Source organism: Triturus cristatus, chromosome 8 (genome assembly GCF_964204655.1).
Source record: "Triturus cristatus chromosome 8, aTriCri1.1, whole genome shotgun sequence".
In the NCBI taxonomy this organism is placed as follows: domain Eukaryota; kingdom Metazoa; phylum Chordata; class Amphibia; order Caudata; family Salamandridae; genus Triturus; species Triturus cristatus.
In genome coordinates, this window is record NC_140591.1 from 1,585,088,779 (window position 1) to 1,585,110,421 (window position 21,643).

The following is a 21,643-nucleotide window of genomic DNA, read 5'->3' on the forward strand; positions in this document are numbered from 1 at the left end:
CAGTCAGGCTAGTCAAAAACAGCATCACATCAAGCAAAAAAGTAGGGGAAACCAGAAGAATGACTTGTGTTTGCGCAGTGCCACACAGCGATTTGGAGTGCAGTACAAATCCCATATCTAAGACCAATTCGAGGTAATTCTCCCTGATTGGCATTTTTGATTTTCCAAAGCAAGCTTGGGATTTGAGCTGGCTAAAATGGAGCTCTATACTGTAGCCCAGCTCATGGACTTCTGCAAGGAATTTGTACTTCCAAAAGGCACTGAGTGCCTGGGCAGAAACTCACCCCATACCGGGTGAGACCAAAGGAGAGGATGAGGAGATGGAGGAGTCACCTGCAGTGAAAAGGGAAGACTTCACACCTGGAATGAAGTGCCCTGCCAGAGCCGGGAGCTCTGGCAGGGCACTTCCATGGCCTATCCCCAGGCAAACTGGTGGAAAGGAGGGAGGAGATGGAGTTCAAGCTGCAAATACCGAAGTTAAAGAGGGAGGCAGAGAAGAAGAAGGCTTAAAGAGTCCTAGAAAAAAAGTAAAGATTTTTGGCTCATGAACTGAGTCTAGAGCAGCTGGACATCAGAGTCAGTGGGCAGATTCCAGCAGTGAGGGGAGGGAAGCAGCATACCCACAGCGTCAGAAGGAGACAAAAGAGTTCTCATTCCCAAGGATTCATGGCCACTTATGTGGTGGGAGACTGCATAGACAAATGTTTTTCTGCCTACGGGGTAGCCTTGAGGGCACAGAAGGTCCAAGAAGAGCATTAGGAAGGTGGTCTGTGAAAACACATGCGTACTGTGGGGTGGGACACACATCTAACATTAGAGGTTGGTGACCAAACCAGGTACACGCCAATGAAAGCCATTTTAATTGCTAAGTTTGAACTGACTCCTGAAAAGTACCGCCAAAGGTTTAGGGACAGCCAGAAACTCCCCAACCAGTCCTGGTGAGATTTTGTGCATTACTCCAGCAAGGTGGGTTTGTGTGGGACAGCAAAGTGAATGATTACAATGGATAAACTACCTATGTTAGATACAGGATGCAGGGCTAGAAAAATGAGTATCCATCGGACCACCATTCTTTGATCACAGTACTCCCTCTTTCTCTCTTGTATTCCCCCCACCGTATTCTCTGCTGCAGAGCACCATATTGTTTTTGTCTCTGATTTGAAAGAGCTGTTGAAGGGGCACGGGAGTCAACATTAAACAGGGAACTAAGGTTATCCCCACACCACCATTACTGGCCCTTATTCAGCTCCAGTCACTCAACAGGAGATATCAGGATTGTGGTCCTCATATCTCCCAGGGAGAGACAAGGACAAACTGTGATGCCTCCTGAAGCCCATGTAGGATAGGGCTGCAGCCCGTTTTCTAAACTCACACCATATTTCCCACCTCTTGGCCACAGTGAACGCCACTGTGCCCCACAGGCATGGCACAGACAAAACACCTTTGTTGCACTGTATACAGGAATTATTGTAGGAGTGAATCAGTGCAGCCAGTAGGTGTCAAGCCCAGCTCTGCATTAGCAAGCCCTTTCATTTTTGCTATACAAATTACTTGGTAGTGTACTGGATTGTGTAAACTGACGAAGTCCTGACATAGAGGGGCATAAGGAAGGAGTGGTTGACACATGCAGTGATACAACCCCAACTCAGCAGGCAAGCATCCCTGGAGGCTTTGATGCAGTTGGATGACCAGGGACATGTCTGATGATGTTCATGTTGATAGAGGAGTCAGCTTGTTTCCCTTCCCTTATGCTATGCCTGCCCTTCTTGGTCAGCCTGTGTTCTGCATGTTTACCTTTTTGCATCTGCACATAATTAACTAATACTATGTTGCTGATTCTACACAGGATTTTTGGAGCAAGGCATTCTGGTGCTGGATCGAAAACAGATCGCCAAGAGCTACTTGAAGACTTCCACCTTCCGATGGGATATCCTGTCCTTGCTGCCCACAGATTTGCTCTATCTGAAAGTGGGAATCCACACACCTGCTGTGAGGATCAATCGCTTCTTGCGCACTCCCAGGTTGTTCGAAGCATTTGACCGCACAGAGACCAGAATCGCGTACCCCAATGCCTTCCGTATCTGCAAGCTCATGGTCTACATATTTGTGGTTATTCACTGGAACAGCTGCCTCTACTTTGCATTGTCCAATTATATTGGATTCGGGAAGGATGAGTGGGTTTACCCCAATATCACGGACCCAGATTTTGGCCGTCTGGCTCGTCAGTACATCTACAGCTTCTACTTTTCCACTCTTATTCTCACCACAGTAGGGGACACACCAAAACCCCACCAGGAGGAAGAGTACCTCTTCATGGTGGCTGACTTTCTTATTGCAGTGCTGGGCTTTGCTACCATCATGGGCAGCATGAGCTCTGTCATCTCAAACATGAACACTGCTGACGCAGCTTTCTACCCCAACCATGACCTGGTGAAGCTCTACCTCCAGATGCACAAAGTGAACAAGAGCATGAAGCACCGGGTCATCTCCTGGTACCAGCACCTGCAGATCAACAAGAAGATGACCAACGAGAATGAGATCCTGCAGAACCTACCGGAGAAGCTGCGTGCCGAGGTGGCAGTCAGCGTGCACCTGCCCATCCTCAGCAAGGTGCAGATCTTCCAGAACTGTGAGAAGAGCCTACTGGAGGAGCTGGTGCTCAAGCTGAAGCCACAGGTCTACAGTCCTGGCGAGTATGTCTGCAAGAAGGGAGATATCGGCAAAGAGATGTACATTATCAAGGACGGCAAGCTGGCTGTCGTGGCCGATGATGGCGTGACTGAATATGCTGTCCTCGGAGAAGGCAACTACTTTGGGGAGATCAGCATCTTGAACATCAAAGGTGTGTATGTTTCATATATGCATGCCATTGTTTAGAAGAACACTATATTGTTTATTTGTTTACCAATTTTGGGCTTTTACTCACCATTTATGTGAACAAAGTGCTAAATCCACTATCTAATGTGCAGCAGATAGCCAGCAACGCTAAGCCTACTTGGTTTACTGAGTAGACTTGGATGACCAGTCTAGGCCTATATCAAGTGAGATCATGTAGGATGAGTCCAAAGACAGTATAACACAATTATCACAGTTGCAATAAAATATGTCAAAGTTGTGATGAAACAGCACGTTTAACAATATTTTTTAATATATGAAATATATTTCAGATTAAACAGTTGTAAGAAATTGGGTTACTATTTGAGGGGGTGAGAATTATACTCAAATAACAGCCACAGACCTTGTCAGGGTGAACCACAAAAGTCACTAAATAAACCTGTGGGTAACTCTCTGATAGCTCGGCACAAAACCAGTCAGGCAGAACTGAGAGGCAATGTGTAAAGTGTTTATGCAGCACACAAACAGTATTAAAGTAAAAGCAGGACAGAAGAAAAATCCCAAACCTTTTTAGAACAATAGAGGTAAATCAAATAAATAAAATGCCACCCAGATGACAAAAGTCCAATAAGTTGAACCTGAGTTATGAATTTGTTTAAGTTTCAGTTAAAAATATCACCAAAAAGCACAAAGAGCCACTTGCTCAAGGAGCACAGAGAGCTACCTGGCCGTGCTGGATCGGGTCAAAGTCATAAGTGCAGGCTGACTGCAGTGGAACCCGGGTCGGATAAAGGAACCAGGTTTGCCCCGGTGAAGAGTTTACCTCTTCAATGTTCGAGTCTGTAGGATGAGCCTCAGCTGGAGCTTTGTGTTGGTGGGGGCCACAAAGAAGTTGATGTCAGTGAGAGGAGCGGTCATCGCTGGAGCTTCACGTTGGTTGGAGAGACAGGCAGTAGCTATTTGGTACAAAGAGCAGGGCACCGTAATAACCTCTGGATTTTCACCTCAATCAATCAATCAATCAATCAATCAATCAATCAATCAATCAGGGAACTGTAAGCGCGCTACTCACCTGTGAGGGTCTCAAGAGCTGAGGGGGAGTCAGGGGGTCCACAGATCTGTTTAGCCGAAGAGCCAGGTCTTGAGGGTCTTCCTGAAGGTGTTCAGGGTGGGGTCGCATCTGATGTCTGCCAGTAGCTCATTCCAGGTCTTGGCTGCAATGTGAGAGAAGGATCTTCCGCCTGCTCTGGCTCTGTGGATGCGCGGGGTTTCGGCCAGTGCGAGGTTGGACGATCGTAGGTTTCTTTTGGGTACATGGAAGTTGATTCTGTCATTGAGATATTTGGGTCCGTTGTTGTGTAGGCATTTGTAGGCGTGAGTAAGGATTTTGAAAGTGACTCTTTTCTCCACGGGGAGCCAGTGGAGACTTTGTAGGTATTGGCTGATGTGTTCGTGTTGGGGGATGCCGAGGACGAGTCTGGCGGTGGTGTTCTGTATTGACTGGAGTTTGCGGAGTAGGGACTTGTTGATGCCGGTGTAGAGTGCATTTCCATAGTCCAGTCTGCTGGTGATGAGTGCGTGGGTGACTGTCTTCCTTGACTCAGGGGGGGATCCACTTGAAGTTCTTCGGAGGGTGTTGAAGCAGCTGGAATTGACGGCGTTGACCTGTCAGTTCATGGTGAGTGATGAGTCGAGTATGATGCTGAGGTTCTTGGCATGGTCTGAGGGGGTAGGTGGGCTTCTGAGGGCAGTCGGCCACCAGGTGCTGTCCCATGCAGAAGGGGTGGTACCGAGGACGAGGACTTCTGTCTTCTCAGCATTGAGCTTCAGGCAGCTGTCGGTCATCTAGACTGCGACGTCTTGCATTCCTTTCTGGAAGTTGAGTTTGGCAGTGGTGGGGTCTTTGGTGAGGGAGAGGATGAGCTGGTTGTCTTCAGCGTAGGATACGATGTTGAGGCCGTGTTGTCGAACGATGACTGCGAGGGGGGCCCTGTAGATGTTGAAGAGGGTGGGGCTCAGGGATGAACCCTGTGGGACTCCACAGGTGATTTTCGTTGGGTCGGAGAGGAAGGGTGGGAGTCTGATCCTTTGGCTTCCGGTGAGGAATGATCGGATCCAGTCCAGGGCTGTTCCTTGTATGCCTGCGTCGTGTAGTCTGGTGACTTGTGTGCGGTGGGAGACGGTGTCGAAGGCTGCTGATAGGTCGAGTAGGATTAGGGCTGCGGAGTGGCCTTGGTCCAGGAGGGTACGGATGTCGTCTGAGGCGGCGAGTAGGGCGGTCTCTGTGCTGTGGTTGCTTCGGAATCCGGATTGGGAAGGGTCGAGGATGGCAGTCTCTTCAATGAATCGTGTCAGTTTCCTGTTGACTGTTTTCTCTGCAACTTTGGCTGCGGAGGGGAGGAGCGAGATGGGCCAATAGTTATTGAGGTCGGTGGGGTCAGCTGTGGGCTTCTTGAGCAGGGGTCTGACTACTGCGCGCTTCCAGTCATCTGGGAAGGGGCCTGTTTTGAAGGTGATGTTGATGGTGCATTGTAGTTCGGGTGTGATGGCGGCTGCGGCTCTGTGGTAGATGTGAGGGGGGCAGTGGTTGGTGGGGGGCGGTGGGGGCCCCCGAGTGTATGCTTTTCATGGTTGAGGCAGTGTCTTCGGCTGTGATCGGTGTCCAGTTGGAGATGGTGGGCTGGCTGGTGTTTCTGGGGGGCGGGGCACCCATCTGTGGCACCTGGTGGATGGTCGATGAAGTTGTTGTAGAGGTTTTTGATCTTGAGGTGTACATAGGATCCAAGCTTGTCGCAGAGGTCTTGGGATGGGGTGATGCCTGTGGCTTCGCTGCATGGGTTTGTGAATTCTTGAATGACACTGAAAAGTTCCTTGGAGTTGGTGGAGTTGGCCAGGATTTTGTTGTGGATGAAGTTCTTCTTGGTGGCTCTGATCTGGTTGTGGTAGTCCGTCATGGTATCCTTGTAGGTGGTGTGGTTTTCGGTTGTCTTGGTGTTTCTCCAGTTCTTCTCCAGGCGTCTGCAGGTGCGTCTGGCTTCTTGGAGAGTGGTTTTGAACCAGGCGGCTTTCCTGTGGCGTTGTCTGTTGGGGTTGCATAGCGGAGCGAGCTCACCTGCGCAGTTGGAGATCCAGGTGTGGAGTTCTCTGGCTGCGTCGTTTGCATCGGGTGCCCAGGTGTGGTTTTCTCAGGTGAGGGTGGAGTTAAGTTGCTCGTCGGTAACCGTGCTCCAGTTACTTTGTGGTGGGCGTGGGGCTGGTTTGTATGCCTTGGGTTTGTTGATGACGAAGTGTATGCAGTGGTGGTCGGTGCCTTGTGTGGCTGAATTGGATGCTGTTTTCTGTAGCGAAGATGGGGTCGAGGGTGCGTCCTGCTCTGTGGGTCGGTGTGTTGACGAGTTGTTTAAGTCCGATGCTGGTGAGGTTGTCACAAAAGATAGTGGAGTTGGGGTCGCTGGGTTTGTCGAGGCGGAAGTTCAGGTCTCCAATGAGTATGTAGTTTGTTGAGGCGAGGGTGTGGGGTGCGATGAAGTCGGTGATGGTGGTGGCGAAGGGTGTTTGGGGGCTGGGGGTCTGTAGACGAGGGTTCCTCGGAGTGTGGCTTTGGGGGTGGTCTGGATCTGGAAGTGCAGGTGTTTGGGGGAGGGGAAGGTTTCGCTGGAGGTGGTGAGGCGGAGGGTGCTCTTGTGGGCGATGGCGAGGCCCCCTCCTGGGTGGTTGGAGCGGTCTTTCCTCTGGATCTTGTATACGCCTGGGATGGCGGGCCTGATGTTGGGGGCGGAGGATGCGTTGATTCAGGTCTCTGTAAAGAAGGCGATGTTGGGCGAGAGAGTCAAGTAGGTTCCATATTTCCATGGCGTGTTTGTGTACGGAGTGTACGTTGAGGAGGATGCATTTTAGGGTGTCGCCGGTGCTGTTGTCGGCAGTGTTGGAGGCCGGGGGGGCAGTGAGGGTGTGGTGGCAGTGGAGGCAGGAGAACTGGCCATGGGTCGTGTTCGGCGAGGCCTGTTGGCATTCTCTAAGTCTTCCAGGGTTAAGTGCGAGGAGGGTGGTGGTGTCATAGCGATGGGTAGTGGGAGGTCCAGGGTTCCTGGCTCTGTGCAGCGGCCACCATTAAGTAGGGGAGGTGGGAGGGAGGAGAGGCTGGGAGGCGGGATCAGGAGAATTCCAGTGGGGAATTCCAGGGGGGAATTCCCGGTGGGGAATTCTGGGGGGGAGGGGCCACAGGGGCAGCAGGGGTGAAAGGTGAAAGGAACAGGCAGGCACGAGAAAATAAAAACAGGGGTGGAATTAGAGCAAGACACAGATGGGCACAACAACAGTGGCACAACAGGGAAAAATTAAGAAAAAAAACGGCTGAGAAAGGTTTCGGTGGTTGCAGGCAGTCTGGTCGCAGCTGGAGCGGGCAGCAGGCGCAGGAGTGGGCAGCAGCCTTGAACCTCTCAAGGAGGAGGTCGGGGTCTGGAAGCAAGAGACGGCACAGCAGAGCTGCGGGGAGAGAGTGGACCTAGAACGAGGGTCGGAGGTCTTACTCGCGCTCCCCTGCAGGGGCCGCCATTAAGTAGGGGAGGTGGGAGGGAGGAGAGGTTGGGAGGCGGGAGCAAGGAAATTCCAGGGAGGAATTCCGGGGGGGAATTCCCAGGGGGAATTCCGGAGGGGGGGAGGGGCCGTAGGGGCAGCAGCGGTGAAAGGCGTAAGGAACAGGCAGGCACGAGAAAATAAAAACAGTGGTGGAATTGAGCAAGACACAGATGGGCACACTAACAGTGGCACAACAGGGAAAAATTAAGAAAGAAAAAAACGGCTGAGAAAGGTTGCATTGGTTGCAGGCAGTCTGGTTCCAGTTGGAGCGGGCAGCAGGCGCAAGAGTGGGCAGCAGCCTCAAAGGGAGGAGGTCGGGGTCTGGATGCAAGAGACGGCACAGCGGAGCTGTGGGGAGAGAGTGGACCTAGACTGAGGATCGGAGGTACAGATTCTTGCCAAATTGAGGCAGGAGGAGTACACTCTGATACCAGTCAAGAATCCAGAACCTGGGGAGCACCTCTTGGGGATCAAGACTTACTCCAGCAGAGGCCAGCAGTAGAGCTCAGGCAGGCCTAGTCAGTGCTGGGAAGCTGGGCAGTTGCAGCAAAGGCCTCTGGAAGCTTGTTTTGTCCCTGTAGGTCATACCGGAGGTCAGCCAACTGACCTTTGGAGCCACTTCTGGGGAGCTTGGGTTCAAGGCAAGCAGGTCCAGTCTTCCTTTTTCAGACAGCAGAGCAATATTTCTTATGAATCTTCCACAAGCCCAGGGGTGCTCTGATGAGAGGTTCTGAGGGTCACATTCTTATACCCAATGCCAGCCTGCCTTTGTGTTAGTGGCAAACCCTGGCAAACTCCCAAACTAATTCTGGACAGTTCTTCCTCTTCCCCAAGGTTTGGCTCAAATCTGTCTAGGGGACAAAGGCAAGGGCAGGCCAGGTGTCAGGTTCCTTTGTGTGTGTGCTGCAGGTAGGGTCTTTTGAAGTGGAATCAGGGCAGGGCAAAGCCCCTCCCCAACCATCCTGTTATTATTATTATTATTATTAATGCAATTTATAGAGCGCACGGCTACCCCAAATAGGGGTGTCCCGGCGCTAGAGATAGGTGAGTGGTGACCAGACAAAGCCAAAGGGACCTAAAAAAGCCATGTTTTCAATAATTTTCTGAAGCTAGATTCAGTATTTGCCTTCCGCAAGGGCTCTGGAAGGTTGTTCCACAGTGATGCAGCACCCACTGTGAAAGTCCTTCCTCCCAAACGAGCCTTCGCAAAGCGTGGGGCTTGCAACAGCGTCTGAGAATTTGAGCGTAACACCCGATTTTGTTTATATATGCTCAATCTTTGCTTCAGATATTTGCGACAATTCCCATTTAGGGCCCGATACGCCAAAAACATGGCCTTAAATTGGATTCGCTTCTCCACTTTCAACCAGTGGAGCTTCTGTAAATACGGAGAGACATGTTGTTTAAAAGGAATTCGTAACACCAGTCTCGTAGCCGCATTCTGAATCATCTGGAGACGTCCTATGGCATATTTGGGTAGGCCTAAATAGAGACTATTCGCATAGTCTAACCTGGACGTGACTGTAGCGTGTACTATAGTTTTACGGCAATCCTCCGGTACAAAGTGCAGAATTTTCCGTAAATTTTTCAGGGTGCTAAAACAACTAGCAGACACCTGCTTAATTTGAGCAGAGAAGGAGAGATTTGCCTCCCATTTCACACCCAAATTCCTAGTGCAGGAACCAGGTATTGGTGGTGTCCCCATCTCTGATGGCCACCACAGTGCTGGATCTGGAGCTAAGCCCTTGCCAAAAAACAAGACTTCAGTTTTTCCGGTATTGAGCTTTAGTTTATTAGCATTCATCCAGCATGCTATATCTTGAAGGCAGCCCTTAAAATTCTTGAAAGTATCTACCGACCGCTCCTTAAATGGAAAAACCAACTGGGTGTCATCAGCGTACAAAATCGCCTTGACCCCCCAGTTGGCAATAAGAGTGAAAAGCGGAGCTAGGTAGACATTAAACAACAGGGGGCTCAGGGCTGAGCCCTGGGGGACGCCACGTTTAATAGGCTTAGGTCTAGAAACAAATGATTGTTGAACAACTTTCTGGGAGCGCCCACTTAGGTAAGATTGAACCCAAGCTAGCACCGTCCCACCAAGGCCCGCATTTTGTAGTCTCTGGATCAGGATGCCATGGTCTACCGTATCAAAGGCCGCGGACAGGTCCAGGAGCACCAGCAATGCCGATGCTCCTGAATCCAATGTCCATTTTACCGACTCTGCCACCTCGAGAAGAGCGGTCTCGGTACTGAAACCTGCCCGAAAACCCGATTGCGTGTCATGAAGAGCACGGTTCTGCTCTAAGAACGGGGTCAATTGGCGTTGAACCATTTTCTCTAACATCTTACCCGGGGCAGGAAGCAGAGAAATGGGCCTCAAATTGCTAAGGTCACCCGGGTCGCCATTAACTTTCTTCCTCAGAGGGAGGAGAGATGCGTGTTTCCAAGAATCGGGAAAGATACCTGTCTCTAAGGAGGTATTCCAGATATGGCGAAGTCCCTCGATCAAAGATGGAGCTAGCATTTTCCAAAACTTTGAAGGGCAAGGGTCATCTGGTGCGCCCGACCTACATTTCAATATTTCTGCTAATGCCTCCTGGTGCGATAGCTGGGTAAAGTTTAAAAGTGTTTCCCTCCCGCCGCCATCTGCAGTTGTTTCCAGTTTTACCGTGGCCTCGGAGGGAGTAAAAGAGTCATAGACTTTAGAGATTTTGTCGTCAAAGTAGTCAGCGATTTTTTCGCACCCTTCTGCAGAGGCTGTAACCTCGAGTTCACTAGCCTTAGGTTTAAAAAAGGATCGAACTACTTTAAAAACTTCTGTGCCAGAGTGGTTCGCATTCTGAATGCGTGCTACAAGGTAGTCTCGTCTACCAATTTTTAAAGCCTTATGAAGTTCTTTTATCACTTTTTTATAAACCACTTTGGCTAAATCACAGTAGGCTACTCTCCATTGGCGTTCCAATTTTTTACAATGACTTTTTTGTTCTTTCAGGGACGCGGAGAACCAAGGCGCCGAGGGAGAGCATCTATCTGGTTTCCTCATTCTGATTGGTGCAACAGCTTCCATTGCGTCCCCAATCCATTTGTGCAGAGTAGCTGCATCTCGAGTGGGGTCGTAGGATAGCTGAGGATAACTCTCCCTCAGTATGGGGCTTAAAGATTCCGCCGACAGTTTCTTCCAGTTTCTTTTTTGCCCCATCTGGATATTTTTTACTAACTTGACAGTCGGGAGAGTAATTGAAAAGGGAATTAGGGAATGGTACGACCAGGTCAGTGGTAGTGGGGGCCCTATTACGGTATTTTGTATATTCAAAAAAATAAGGTCTAACGTGTGACCTGCCATGTGTGTCGGAGAAAGCACCCTTTGTAGGAGGTTTGCCCCCTCTAAAAATGACACAAGTTGCGCTGCTTGTACGCAATCTGGGTCGTCTACATGTAAATTAAAGTCACCTAAAACCAGAAAATTCGAATAGAGCACTGATTTTTGGGCAATCAGATCGCATAGAGACTGCACGGCAGTTGCTGCACACGCAGGCGGTCTCTAAATAAGAATGCCAGCTAGGGCAAAAGCAGGGGTAATCTGGAAGCAGAAATGTAAGCCTTCAATACCATGCAGGAGCAGCGAGGTAGAAGACACAAGCTCCCAGGAATCTCTAAAGATAATCGCTACCCCTCCACCTCTTTTTCCCCCTTCACGATTAACAAAACATATTTTGAACCCTGGTGGGGTAGCAAGTGAGATCGATGTTATTGCATCCGCGCTCAACCAGGTTTCTGTAAGGAACAGGGCATCCCACTTCTCTTCAATTAAAATTGACCAGATCTCCTCGACATGTTTAGGTAACGACCTGCAGTTAAGCAATCCCAAATTAAGTGCGGCCCTTTGATCGGAGAGAGAGCTTTGGGAAGCCTGCCCCACCCCCACCTTACTTTGAACCAGCATCTGACCACATTCTATGCAATAGTGTGGCAATCGGGAACGAGCCAGATCAAGCTGATGTGCCCTCCTACAGACAGTGCCCTGGAGGCTTAACAGTAACTCTCGTGACCACCTTAGGTGGCTCCTTCCAACCATCCCGACAGCGTGGCTGGCGCTGGCCGCGCGACGGACGCGGACGGGCGCAGACGGGCTTGCCTTATGCGCGCCCGCTGCACGCGTCCGCTGCGCGGCCGCCGAGTCTCGCCCATCATATGCCCCCTGCACCGGAAGTCCTGTGGGAAGTGGGCGGAGTCGCGTCAGTCCCTCCGCAACAATCGGCACTGTTATGCCGTGACGGAACGAGGACTGCGACCCGCCCAGATACTGACAGCCCCAAGCAGTGGCCCCCCAAAAAGTGACAAAGTGCAGCAGCAGCAAAAGTAAGTAACAATGAAAAAAGCGTTTTTAAAACATTTAAAAGATCGTTTAAAAAAAGGATCGGTGCTAAACAGATAGTCAAATAAATTCAGGCAATATAAAAGCAAGTTAAAAAATTAGAATTGACAGTTTAGATCACCACACACTCAACTCGAGCTGCTAGCTGTTAGCAAGACCCTCTCCCTTTACACCCAGACCCCTTTTGTCCCCATGTCTGGAGGAAATACACAACATACCACAGACAAGCCATTCACATTCATGTGATGCTGGACACTGACAGAAAGGCACATTTGGTTTAGGCAGAAAAATGCTAGCTTTCGAAAAGTGCCACTTTCAAAATAGTAACTTAAAATCTGACTTTAGTATGTAGAGGACTTTATATTACAATTCAAAAGAGTGGAAGAAGTATTTGTCTATATGTTCCCAAACTGAAGTTATCACATGTAATCAGGCAACTTCATATTAGTCTATGGGAGAGATAGACTTACTACAGTGAAATACCACTTTAGGATTTTTTTCAATTTCAGGATATGTACAACTTAAATACACATGTCCTACTTTTTAAATACCATGGACTTGTTTAATTTGCAAAGTCAAAATGGCAGTTAAGATCTACTATAGGCTGCAGTGGCAGGCTTGAGACATGTTTTGCAGTGACACTTTAGTGGGTGGCACAATGAGTGCTCGGGACACTGGTAGCATTCAATTTACAGGCCCTGAGTATATGTAGTGACATTTACTAGGGGCTAGAAGTAGGTTAAGTGGGCCAATTAGAGGTATTACAATTTTACCATGTTTAAGGGAGAGAGCACAAGCACTTTAGCACTGGTTACCAGAGGTAAAGTGTACCGAGTCCTAATGTCAACAAAAGCAAGGTCATCAAAAATGGGGGAGTCAAGGTAAAAAGTCTGGGGGAATACTGCACCAAGGATACCAGGTCTAACAAGTGTCCCCCCAGCAGAAAGCAGAGAGAACGGCCCACCCTCACAGGAGCTCTCATCGCTAAGACAGAAAAACCTGGAAAGACCATCAGCATTGTTGTGGCCAGTCCCAGGGCATTGTTCCACTGTGAAGTCCATTACTTGTAGGGAGATGGACCACCTCACCAGTTTGGGATTCCCACCCCTCATCTGCATCAACCATCTAAGGGGTCTGTGGTCCATCTGAACCCAGAAGTGAGTCCCAAACAAGTATGGCCTCAACTTCTTCAGTGTCCAGACCACTGCAAATCCCACTCTTTCTATTTCACTACACCTCTGTTCCCTGGGACGTGGCCTTCTACTGATGAAGGCTGCATGTTTGTCCTAGCCCTCATCATTCAGCTGTGAGGGAATAGCCCCAATGCCTTGCTAAATTGTACCCATCTGCACTAGGAATTCTTCTGAAAAGTCAACTGCCTTCAGTACTGGTGCAGTGCACATGGCCTCCTTCAAGGCGTTGAATGCTGTCTGGCACACCTCTATCCAGATCACCTTTTTGGGCTGTTTCTTAAAAGTCAGCTCTGTACAAGGGGCAACAGTGGTGCCATATCCCTTAACAAATCTCCTGTAGTAACCAGTGACCAGGGAGGTCGAAGAAGGCTCTCACCTCCGCGTAGGCTTTGCTGGGTTCGTAAGCCAAGATGTTGTATGTTGGGCTGGTGGCGTGGTACTTTCCCCACCGACTTGGCGGCCCAAGGACACAAGGGGTCCATGCCCTATCTGGCATTTACTGGCCTTTATAATCAGGCCTGTCCTTTATAGGGCATGCATCTCTGCCCAGGGGTGGTGCAGGCTGTGATCCTAGCTAGAACTGAAGACAGTGGTGTTGTCTAAGTAGGTGGTACTGAAGTCACTAGCCCAGCTAGGACCCAATTAACCACCTCTGAAAAGTGGCTGGGGTATTCTTTAACCCAAAGGGAATCATCCTAAATTGGAAGTGGCCCTCTGTGGTGGAGGATACATAGCATTCCTTGGCCCTCCTCGGGTCAGGTAATCTGTCCATATCCTGATGTCAAATCAAATGTATTTAGGAACTTGGCAGCTCCCAACTGGTCTATGAGCTCATCAGCTCAGAGGATGAGGTGTGCATCAGCCTTGGTGACTGATTTAGGCCCCTTTGTAATTCACACAGAACCGGAGTTCATGGGTGGCACCCATGGGGCAGCCTTGGGTGTCAGAACCACTGGACTAGACCATGGGCTGTTGGAGTGCTCAATCACCCAAGCTCCAGCATTTTGGACACTTCCTCCTTGATACTAGCTCTCACTTTATCAGACAGCCTGTAGATTTTATTCTTGACAAGGATGCTCATCCCTGTGTCGATGTCAAGGGTACACCAAGTGGTGAGCACGGGTATAAGTGAGAACAAGGAGGAGAATTGCTCCAACAACTGGTGGCATTCTCTCTTCTGGTATGAAGTCAGGGAGGGGGAGAGGCTCACCCCCTCTATTGAACCATCCTGTTCTTTAGAGGGAGGAGGTTTGGAAGAAGCTTGCTTTCCTCCTCCTTACCTCCAACTCTTGCCAAGAGCATGGTAGCTTTAGGCATTTTGAGCTAGGGCTTGAGGCGGTTGACATGTAGGACCCCCAACGGGATCTGAAGATCCAGTAGGCAGGTGACCTCCTTCTTGCGCTCCTTGGCTCCACACGGCCCGGTCCACTGGTCCTGCAGGGCTAGGGGTTCCACTGGCTCCAACACCCACACTTTTTGACCAGGTTGAAATTCTACCAGAATGGATTTATGGTCATACCAGAATTTCCTGACTTCCTGAATGTTCTCCAGGTTCACAGTGGCCTCTTTCCAAAAGAGCTTCATCTAAGTCCGGAGAGCCGACATGTAGCTTAATTCATATTGGGGGGGTTTCTTTGGAGCTTGTGCCCAACCCTTCTTCACAAGCCTGAGAGGCCCTTTAACATGGTGGCCATACAGAAGTTTGAAGGGACTGAACCCTACCTGTCCTTAGGAGCTTCTCTGTATGCAAACAATAGGCATGGCAAAAGGGTGTCCCACGTATGCCTCAAGGGCTCAGACAGGCGTAAGATCATGCCTTTGAGGGTTGTGGTATGTCTCTCAACAACCCCATTGGTTTGGGGGTGATAGTGTGTTGAAAACTTGTAGGTTACTCCACACTTATCCCACATTGACTTCACATATGACGTGATGAAGTTGGTTCCTAGGTCAGACACAACCTCCTTGGGGAAACCCATCTCGGACGTATGGCCTCTGTATAACCAAGACCACGAAAAACCTGTTGCTCAAGGCTGTCTTGGGCTCCAGAGGCCCCACAATGTTGATGCTCACCCTCTCAAAGGGGGTTCCCATGACAGGGAATGTTAGCAGGGGAGACTTCCACTTTACCCATGACTTCCCACTGGCCTGCCAGGTGGTGCAGGACCTACAGAGTGTCTCTGTGGTCACTCTCATCCAGGGCCAATAGAAGTGGGTGACCACCCGTGCAAAGGTTGTGGCCTGCCCCAGATGTCCTGCCAGATGTACATCATGACTCAGCTCCAGTAGAAAGGCCTGATAGCACTGTGGGACCACCAACGCGCAGGTTGACCCAGGCTCAGGGACCTTAGGTCGCTATACAGGTGACCATTCTCCCAGTAGATGAGGTAATCAGCACTGGTGTATCCATTTTCCTGGGCCTTGGCCTGTTGCCGTAGGCCATCAAAAACCAATCACTTCTTCTGTACCTGGCAGAACTCTGCCTGGGAGGGGCCTCCTCTAGTTTGCCATTGGGCTAGTTCAGGTAGGTCTTCCCCGCCAGCAATGTCCTCCCCTGTAGGCTCCGGGGTGTCACCCTCTGGATCAGCCTCCTCCTGACTGCAGGCAAGTCCGAGGTGGGCTTCCCATGCCCCCTTCCCTTCCTCTCCTTGGCAGGCTGCTGGGCTATTGTTCCAGGCTACAAGCCATTTTGATTTCAAAAAGGCAGCCAGCAGTGGTGTTTCTGGACGGCACCGGTCAAATAGTCCAATATTATAGTTCTCTTATTCCCACTTCTGGGATTCTGACTGCCCACAAAACTCAATCCTTGGTAATTGCTTTAACAATTTTAGGAGGTTGATTATAGATACATGCAATTTGAATTGGAAAGTCCAATGTGAACAAAGAAATTAAGTTGCCCTCCTAATATTGTGAAAGCATTTCCAAGCAATTTTGAATCTCCTCTTGGGATGCCATGGACCTTGTGGTCAGACACACCCACTCAGGCAATCCCAACATCTCCAATTGGGACCTGAGCTCCACCTCTCTACAGAAAGTGTGTTTCAGGTCATTCCTCATCTAGTATGATAGGGTAACCCAGTGCCCCTCAGAACCTGGGTGTGAAGATATGAAGTAATGTTGGTTCTGTCGGGAAAGGAATTGCTTTCTAACTTACTGAATACAGGGCAAAATTAGCAAAGAACAACACTTATTCAAACATTTGTGTCCTCACACTTAATGGAAAAAAGGAAAACAAAAGAACACACCAATCATGAGTCAATCAAAGAAGTATATTGAAAGAATACATTTTTCTTTTTTTTACATTTTATAGTGTATAGATGACACTAATAGGCTGCCACAAGTAATAGACAAACAAAACGGCGCAAGTGCTGAGGTGACAAGGTGCAAAAAAGTGCTGGTTGTGAACAGGATATATACAGTGGTGCATTGCTGGTTAAAAATGATCATTTCAGATGACATCCATCCCTAGATGCATAACTCTCTGCGCCACTTGGGATTTCAATTTCCTTATGACGTGGAGCAGGGAGAATAGGGTCAGGATTATGGCAAGTGCTTTGACGTTTTGACCCAAAAGTGTGCAGACTGTCAGTAGTCACGGAGGGTCTTCCTCAGGATGGAAGGAACACTTTTGAGTCGAAACGTCTAGCCAGACTAGCTTGACGTGGGTCCTGGGCTCACTGTGCCACTGGAATCAAGCTATCCTGGCTGAAGAGGGGTGAAACCCCGAAACCGGTCCTAGGATGCTTGTTTCCGGTCCAGGGAGGACCTGGCTTGGCAGTTCGGGCTGGACTGTTCCCATGAGGCACAGGATCAAGACTGATTTGCATATGGCCAGGTCTAAACTGGGGTGGTATGGTGAGCAAAAGAATGATGGATTTAACCCAGATCTGTTGACTGGGGGTGAATGTTTTGATTTGTTCTGCATTCCGTCCATCAAATGTGTGTCTTTTGCTTTCTCGCCCTAAGTGCGCCAGGTATGCCCAGACGTGGGTCCTGGGCTCACTGTGCCACTGGAATCAAGCTATCCTGGCTGAAGAGGGGTGAAACCCCGAAACCGGTCCTAGGATGCTTGTTTCCAGTCCAGGGAGGACCTGGCTTGGCAGTTCGGGCTGGACTGTTGCCATGAGGCACAGGGTCAAGACTGATTTGCATATGGCCAGGTCTAAACTGGGGTGGCATGGTGAGCAAAAGAATGATGGATTTAACCCAGATCTGTTGACTGGGGGTAAATGTTTTGATTTGTTCTGCATTCCGTCCATCAATTGTGTGTCTTTTGCTTTATTAATAAAGACATGGTTGCTGGTTCTAGCAATTAACCAGGTCACTTGAAAAAACCAACAACCAGCACGTGTTTCACCTGTTCCCAGCGCACAGGTCTGGAGCTTCATCAAGGCAGCAAAATAGATCAGTAGTCTCACTAATGTTTTACATATGTTCTCTCTGGTCAATATTTCTATGTCATCCGAGAAGTATACAGTGCGGTGTGGGTAAGTTGCAAGTCCAATGCAGTCCTGGTCGGTGAAGTACCTTAGTGGGAAAGGGGTCTCTCCTACTTATTGAGGCCAATCGACAGCATTATGTTACCCAATAATGAAGGATTTGTGACCCCTGGGTAAACAAACCCCTCTCCTTTTCAAACCACTTTAGATCTTTATGGCAAGGGGGAATACATTTTCAGTGCCAAGCGACCCTTTTTGAGCGGTGACACCATATACATGCTGTTGATAACCACTAATTTACTCACATTTCTCCTCGTAAGCTTTGGAGATGGTCTACTTGAACATAATGTAAGGACCATTGTAGTCACTATGAACACTGACAATACTGTGTCCCTCTTCTACATCCGCACACTCCTCACCACTCATCCGGTTTGCAGCAGACATGTGGGAGTGGGACACTCTCAGGACAGGTTTCTCCTGGTCTCCCATGTGGGAGAGTTCAAGCCAGGAGTGGGCAGACTGAGCCAGGCTCTGTCTTCTCCTGTTAAGCAGGACTTGAAGAAGCCAATCTTCCAGGCTGTGTCCCATTTCATGCACACACCATTTGAGCCGATGCCTCTGTGTCACTCTCTGTCACTCCCAACCTTAGAGCAGAAAATCCTCAGTACGCTTCGTTACACCGCAGACTTGTGAGTAACGAGTCCTTGCACAGTCGCCATCTTTGTTTCCTGGTATAGTATACGCGGTGCAGGAATTTAAATTATATTAATCTAAGCTGTGTAGCTATTGTTATTTTCTTAAGGGCCTCCTGACATTCTTTGATTCCCTATGTATCCAGGCCCTCAAGTCCTTCTCCTAGTCATGCCTGAGTTGCAAAAATGAGTTCGGAGTATGAATTGCACGTGTTGTATATATGGCGTATTTTCTTGGTGGGAACGGGGGCTGTGGTGATGTTTGCTTTGAGTGGGCTGAATTCTGGAAGGTCTTCCCAACCTTGGGTATGAATTAAGGCCATGCCTGAGCTGGAGGTAGCAGTAAAATTGAGATTTTGGTAGGCCAAATTGCTCCTTCAATGCAGCAAATGGTTTTATAACCGAGTTAGTAGTCACATTCCCCAGTATCGACACACCTAGTGTATCTCATCCTGCGTTCCCTAAGTTGGGCAAGGTGCCCACCCACACAGGAAGCTGTTCTGTTAGTGTTTTTGCACCCACCACTGTCACAACAGGCATCTCTCCAGCTTGTGAAAACGGTCCTAGTGGTTGGGAGGAGGGAGATAGTGACCCCCTTATGGAAAGTACTGTGGATCAACACTGCCAAGCACCCATCGTTTGCTAGTGTAGGTGGGCCCAAGTCTTGTAAGGAACGACCCTGCATCGACCACCACCAAATGTGTTACCCGGTAGTATGCCATCAAGTCTGCCATGCATAGTCCACCATCACACGGTGACTTACAGCATTTTCAAAAAGAACTATTGATGGACAGAATGCAGAACAATGTCATACATTCACCCCAGTACAGAGATCTGGGCCTAAATCCATCGTTTTTTTGCTCACCATGCCATTCCAGTTTGAACCCAGCCATATGCAATTCAAACTTGACCCTGTGCCCCATGGGAACAGTCCAGCCCGAGCTGCCAGGCCAGGTCCTCCCTGGACTGGAAACAAGCATCCTAGGATTTACAGCATTTTGCCATGCTTGTGCTTGAAAAGATCTAAATCTGACTGTAAGTGGTGTGAAGAACTGCCTGGGGATCTTAACTGGGATCTTAAATGAGATATTTTAAACTACATAAAGTATTCTCTGCAGGGCTATCCGCCTTATGATTAGCGCACTCTTCCCATTAATGACGTGGCAGTGGCATCCAGAGGTGGATCATTTTTTAAAATCTTTTCCATCTGTGGAATTACGCTTGTTCCACACACCCATTGTTGTTCTACGGAAATGTTAATACCTAAGTATTTAATCCTCTTTGTGACTCTGCTATGTAAGTAACGGTTACATTAATGGCTTAAAAGCCATCACTTAATTTCCAGTTGGTGCATTACAATATTGCAATAATGTTTGCTAAATGTCTCATTGCACAGAGACAGGAAGCTGGGAGCCCTAGAGGTGTTGGAGAATCAGGGCAACTAAAACAAATGTATGTAATATTTTGAATGAAAGTCATCCTGAGCTACTAATATTAGTGTTGTAATAGACATTTGTGAAGGAAATACACAAAAAGTGCTATAGGAGGTTTAGAGACCAGCGAGGGCAAACTCCCCTGATTCGTACAACATAGCACACAAGGGCCCTCGAGTCTAAGAGATTAAGTTAGGCTGAACAAAAGAACACCAGATCGAAAAGGCGTCCCTTTGAAGGTGGCATGCTTCATCATTGGGATTTGTAGCCCGCACCATGACTAGGCATCGGCGTGTGAGGAGGTTCCCCAATGATGAAGCATGCCACCTTTGGGGTGTCAGGGAAACCGTCCTTTAGAGAAACGCATTTTCGATCTGGTGTTTTTTCGTTAAGCCTAACTTCATCTCTTAGACCCAAGGGCCCTTGTGTGTTAGGTTAAGTTATGTTATACTTACATTTGTGGCCACCGTATGCAAGATTAGCAGCAGTGATCACCTCTGTGGAACAGGCAGCGTCGCCAGTAGTAATGTATAAAAAAAATTGTCAATTTGTGTAGTAGGTTGGATTACTGTTTGAGGGGAGTGAAACCCTACTCAACAGCAATCACAATTCCTGTCAGGGTGAAGTCACAAACAACCCCCAAATTAACATGTGCTTAACCCTCTGGTTGCTTGGCATGAAGGCAGTCAGGCTTGACTTAAAGGCAATGTGTAAAGTATTTATGTAGCACTTCAGATAGTAATAAAGTGAAAACAAAACACAAGAAGATTTTACACCAATTAGAATTATAGAGTAACATTTAATAAATTGTTTGAAACCAAAATGACAAAAATCCAACCAGTAAAACTGGAGAAATGCAATTTTAAATATTTAAGTGAAAATAGCGCCTTGAAGCACCAAGCACCAACTGTGGTTATCTGGTGACGCCGTACCAGGACAAAGTCACAAGTTCAGGCCAACGTGATCAAGCGTGGGCCAGATAGAGAGCCCACGGGTTGCTGAGTGTTCTGAGGTCCCGCACTGCGTTGATGATGCGTTGCACAGCTGTTTTGGGGTGCTGTGGGGCTGCGATGCTAGGTTCTGCATTGAGGATGCGTCATGCAGCGGCGGTTCCGAAGAGCTACAGGGTCCTTTGTCTGGGATGCATATGTTACATATTTCATCATATTTTTACCATTCTATCTGTGACACATGTGTTTTGGTTCACAAGTACTACAGTTGAGTTGATTTTCCCTCAGAACTGTGTTCATATTTGGTTCTTTATTTATTCCATTTTTTACTCTATTTCCAATAACCATCACAAGTTAATTGTACTTCATTTCATTTTTTTATTCCATTTTCATGTTTGTTTTTTACTTTATTTGTATTTTCTCTCTACATCTTTTTTCAACCAACTTTATCTATTGGGTGATCACCAACTAGAGAAGTCTTGTCTCTCTTTCTTTTGCTAAGTCTTTCTTCACTTTATTTATTTATTTATTTTTTTAAAAAAAAGTTTTATTGTGCAGAGAAAAGGTTACAAGCACGGGCCTACAACCGCCAGGGCCGGCCGCTAGTAGTTAAAGTGGTCAAGCAGATCAAAAAACAATGACTGGCCCACAAGGGCTCCGCTATATCACAGTAGATCAGACTGCACATAAGGGAAGTCAGGATACACACTTTTAATATAAATAACAACAAAAATAAAGAAAAACAAAAAGCAAGGCGAAACGACTTGAAATGGGCGTCGAACCACAGCCGGGGGAGTCCACACCCGACCACCCGAGGGCGGTCAATAAAAGAAGGCCTGAGAGGGAGGGGGGGGGGGCCACGGGAGAACCAAATCTGTACTCCGAAGTACGAGATAAGCAAGGAACCCTCAAGGATCAGGGGGACGAGGCAACCCCAGACGTATCCACCAGGGGGGGAGCACAGATAGACCCGAGATACACGTTCCACTGCCCCCAAATTCTACCCCAAGCCCCCGGTTTACCACGAGCCACATACACAGTTTTCTCCCTGAACATGCACCAGTCCATGTTCTCCTTCCATACGGACACGGTGGGAGGCCGTTGGGAACCCCAAAGCTGCGCTATATCTCTCTTTGCGATCATGTTCCCCA

General features: G+C 48.6%; 1 protein-coding gene across 1 annotated transcript in view; it reads left to right on the forward strand.

Moving 5' to 3' along the window:
- The window catches only part of CNGA4 (cyclic nucleotide gated channel subunit alpha 4), a 239,063-nt gene that overhangs the window by 208,400 nt on the left and 9,020 nt on the right, over positions 1 to 21,643 (forward strand). Inside the window, exon 4 of the mRNA XM_085620617.1 lies at positions 1,847 to 2,842. Coding sequence (XP_085476743.1) covers positions 1,847 to 2,842 — 996 coding nt within the window. The remainder of the gene's footprint in view (positions 1 to 1,846; positions 2,843 to 21,643) is intronic.